At 45.4% G+C, this 3,776-nt stretch overlaps 1 protein-coding gene across 1 annotated transcript in view; it reads left to right on the forward strand.

Moving 5' to 3' along the window:
• LOC307271175 (protein disulfide-isomerase A3-like) overlaps nucleotides 1-2,305 on the forward strand; it is a gene marked incomplete at both ends in the record, with an annotated part of 6,719 nt that extends 4,414 nt beyond the window's left edge. Inside the window, 3 exons of the mRNA XM_080055045.1 lie at nucleotides 761-889; nucleotides 1,240-1,377; nucleotides 2,216-2,305. Coding sequence (XP_079911171.1) covers nucleotides 761-889; nucleotides 1,240-1,377; nucleotides 2,216-2,305 — 357 coding nt within the window. The remainder of the gene's footprint in view (nucleotides 1-760; nucleotides 890-1,239; nucleotides 1,378-2,215) is intronic.
• Between the last annotated feature and the right edge of the window lie 1,471 nt (nucleotides 2,306-3,776).

Here is a 3,776-nt window from a genome sequence, read left to right on the forward strand (position 1 = left end):
TGTACACTTCTCTCATCATATGGGTACAATGCATAAAGTGAATTATTTATTTATTTTTGCTTCTAGGAGGTCACGTGAATAAACACCTTTTTTACAAGTTAAACATAAATTGTTAACTATTTAACCATTGTAGAATCTTTGCCCTGCTGATTTAAGTTGGTGTTATGTATGCAAAGATGTGTACATTAGCAGGAATGTAGCACAATGGATCACGGATGTTAAAGCAGTGTTATGTTTGCGTGAACGTTCAATAAAAATATTTGTCACTAAAATCAATGAATAATCGTGGTAAATAATCGTGATATCAATATTGATCAAAATAATCGTGATATTCATTTTGGCAATAATCGTGCAGCCCTAACAGACAGACAGACACACAGACAGACAGACAGACAGACAAACACACAGACAGACAGACAGACACAGACAGACAGACAGACAGACAGACAGACACACAGACAGACAGACAGACAGACAGGCAGACAGAATGTCCTAACTCTCCCGTGCTAACGTGCTAGGTGGTGGTAGCCGAGTCTTTTGATGACTCTCAGACAGACAGACAGACAGACAGACAGACAGAAGACAGACAGACAGACAGACAGACAGACAGACAGACAGGCAGGCAGGCAGACAGACAGACAGACAGACAGACAGACAGACAGACAGACAGACAGACAGACAAACACACAGACAGACAGACAGACAGACAGATAGACAGACAGACAGACAGACTCCTAACTCTCCCGTGCTAACGTGCTAGGTGGTGGTAGCCGAGTCGTTTGATGACATCGTGAACAGTCCTGATAAAGATGTTCTGATCCAGTTCTACTCCCCGTCATGTCAGCACTGCAAGAAGCTGGAACCTGTTTACACTGAGCTGGCTGTCATGGTAACTATCTGTCTCTCTGTCTGCCTGTCTGTCTGTGTGTCTGTCTGTCTGTCTGTCTGTCTGTTTGGTCTGTCTGTCTGTCTGTCTGTCTGTCTGTCTGTCTGTCTGTCTGTCTGTCTGTCTGTCTGTCTGTCTGTCTGTCTGTTTGGTGTGTCTGTCTGTCTGTCTGTCTGTCTGTTTGTGTGTGTGTGTCTGTGTGTGTCTGTGTGTCTGTGTGTGTGTGTGTGTGTCTTTGACTGCCTGTCTAATAAATCTCTCTCTCTCTCACTCACACACACACACACACACACACACACACACACACACACACACACACACACACACACACACACACACCCCCCCCCCCCCAGCTGTCCTCCAGTCCACAGCTGATCATAGCGAAGATGAACGCGGCCGATAACGATGTTCCCCCGGGTTACGACGTGCAGGGTTTCCCCACCATCTACCTGGCTCCTGCTGCCAGGAAGGACGAGCCAATCAGATACCAGGTGAGCTGTGACATCACAATGACATCACTAAACGACATTGGGGCGACTGTGGCTCAGGTGGTAGAGCGGGTCGGCCGATGATCAAAGGGTTGGAGGTTCGATCCCCGCCCTGCCACTTGTGTCATGGTTGTTCTGTCCTTGGGCAAGACATTTCACCCACCTTGCCTCGTGTGAATGTCGATAGTTAGCTGCTGCTATCGGTGTATGAATGTGTGTGTGAATGGTAACGTGGGAATGGGAACAGGTCTCCCTTGTAAAAGAGTCTTCGGTCTCAATGGGATTTACCTGTAGAAATAAAGGTTAAAAAAAAAAAAAAAAGCTTAGGGACACTGTTAGCGCTGTGGAACATTGGCTATAAGTTCTACATGTATGATATAAGTGATCATACATGTTTCAGAGCATGTCAACCTCCCAGGGCATTCCTAATGATTGATTTGATCTGCACGTTTCATCACAGCTCAACAGATTGACTGTAAACTTCTGATGTTTGGTTTCAGATTTCAGTTTGAGCTTATTGAGACCTGACTACAGGAATACAACAAACAACATGGAGTCCTCTGACATAACATATCTCTGTCTGTCTGTCTGTCTGTCTGTCTGTCTGTCTGTCTGTCTGTGTCTGTCTGTCTGTCTGTCTGTCTGTCTGTCTGTCTGTCTGTCTGTCTGTCTGTCTGTCTGTCTGTCTGTCTGTCTGCCTGTCTGTCTGTCTGCGTGTCTGTCTGTCTGTCTGTCTGTCTGTCTGTCTGTCTGTCTGTCTGTCTGTCTGTCTGTCTGCCTGTCTGTCTGTCTGTCTGTCTGTCTGCGTGTCTGTCTGTCTGTCTGTCTGTCTCTCTCTCAGGGCGCCCGGGAGGTGAAAGACTTCCTGAAGTTCCTGAAGCGCGAGGCGACTCACCGATTGGTTCACAGCGGATCAAAGAACGAGCTCTGATTGGTTCATTAATAACTGACACATCTCCATCCACCAATCAGAGCAGAGCAACTGGACGTGACATCACCAAGCTGCCCGCTATTGGGCTTCAGTGTTTGTTTGTCCAGCCCTGCGTTCCGAATCTCATACTGTTTCCTTTTACTATTCTACATACTACATCCGACGATAAAAATAATCTAGTTAGGATGCAGTAGGCATACTATTGGGACATACTTTACTCTCTTATTTCATCATAACATTGCGCCTTGATCTTGCCTCTTGCTTTTATATCCGTCTCATCCCCGTTTGTTTTCATATGGAGGCTTCGTCGATGTGACGTCACTTCACGTGCGCACCGGATTGTGGGTCAGAATCGCCCAAATAGGATGCAGTTTTCAACACTAACTATCTTGGCCGCATGAAGTAGGACATCCGGGTACTTCTAACCATCCTAAATCTGGCCACAAGAATCAGGACATCCTAAATCTTTTTTCTACATACTAGATAGTAGAAAGTATGAGATTCGGAACGCAGGGACTGTTTCCTTTTACTATACTACACACGAAGTATGGCGGTCTGCATACTAAAAAATGCAATTGGATGAATTAAGGCATCTGGGTATTTTTGGCATACTGCATTTGGCATCATGTATTGGGACAAACTAAATCTGTTCCTGGCATACTAAACAGTGTATAAGTATGGGGATTGGAACGCAGGGTTAATTAATTTTGGATAAACATTTTTAGAGGATGTTGAAAGGAATTCTGGGAAATGTAGTGAATGAGTGACAGACAGGCGCTGGATATCTGACGGGACAACATGGCGGATTATATTTATTTAGTCACAAGTTTTGGGCTGAAGGCGCTCGATGGCCAAGGGGTCTGTCTGTCTGTCTGTCTGCCTGCCTGCCTGTCTGTCTGTCTGTCTGTCTGTCTGTCTGTCTGTCTGTCTGTCTGCCTGCCTGCCTGCCTGTCTGTCTGTCTGTCTGTCTGTCTGTCTGTCTGTCTGTCTGTCTGTCTGTCTCTCTGTCTCTCTCTCTGTCTGTCTGTCTGTCTGTCTGTCTGTCTGTCTGTCTGTCTGTCTGTCTGTCTGCCTGCCTGCCTGTCTGTCTGTCTGTCTGTCTGTCTGTCTGTCTGTCTCTCTGTCTGTCTGTCTGTCTGTCTGTCTGTCTGTCTGTCTCTCTGTCTGTCTGTCTGTCCAAGGTGTCAACGGGTGGGTGGGTGATGATTTCTTTAAGTCACACATACCAGACAGGTCCCTCCCTAACAGGAGAATGCAGGGATTATGAATTGGCCTTAACTGTCTTCTAAAATCTACAGTAACTTGATATAAGTAAATATATCCATGGCAAAGAAATGATGTCTTTAATCTGCTGTGGCCTTTAGTTCAAACTTCAGATTATTATAATTGTTGATTTATTTATTTCAAAGTCTCTCCAGGCGTCTGGACATCACACTGTTGGAATGTTTTATAATTGATGTGTTTTAATGGA

The sequence above is a fragment of the Ammodytes marinus genome, assembly GCF_949987685.1.
Source record: "Ammodytes marinus genome assembly, contig: scaffold_514, whole genome shotgun sequence".
NCBI lineage: Eukaryota > Metazoa > Chordata > Actinopteri > Uranoscopiformes > Ammodytidae > Ammodytes > Ammodytes marinus.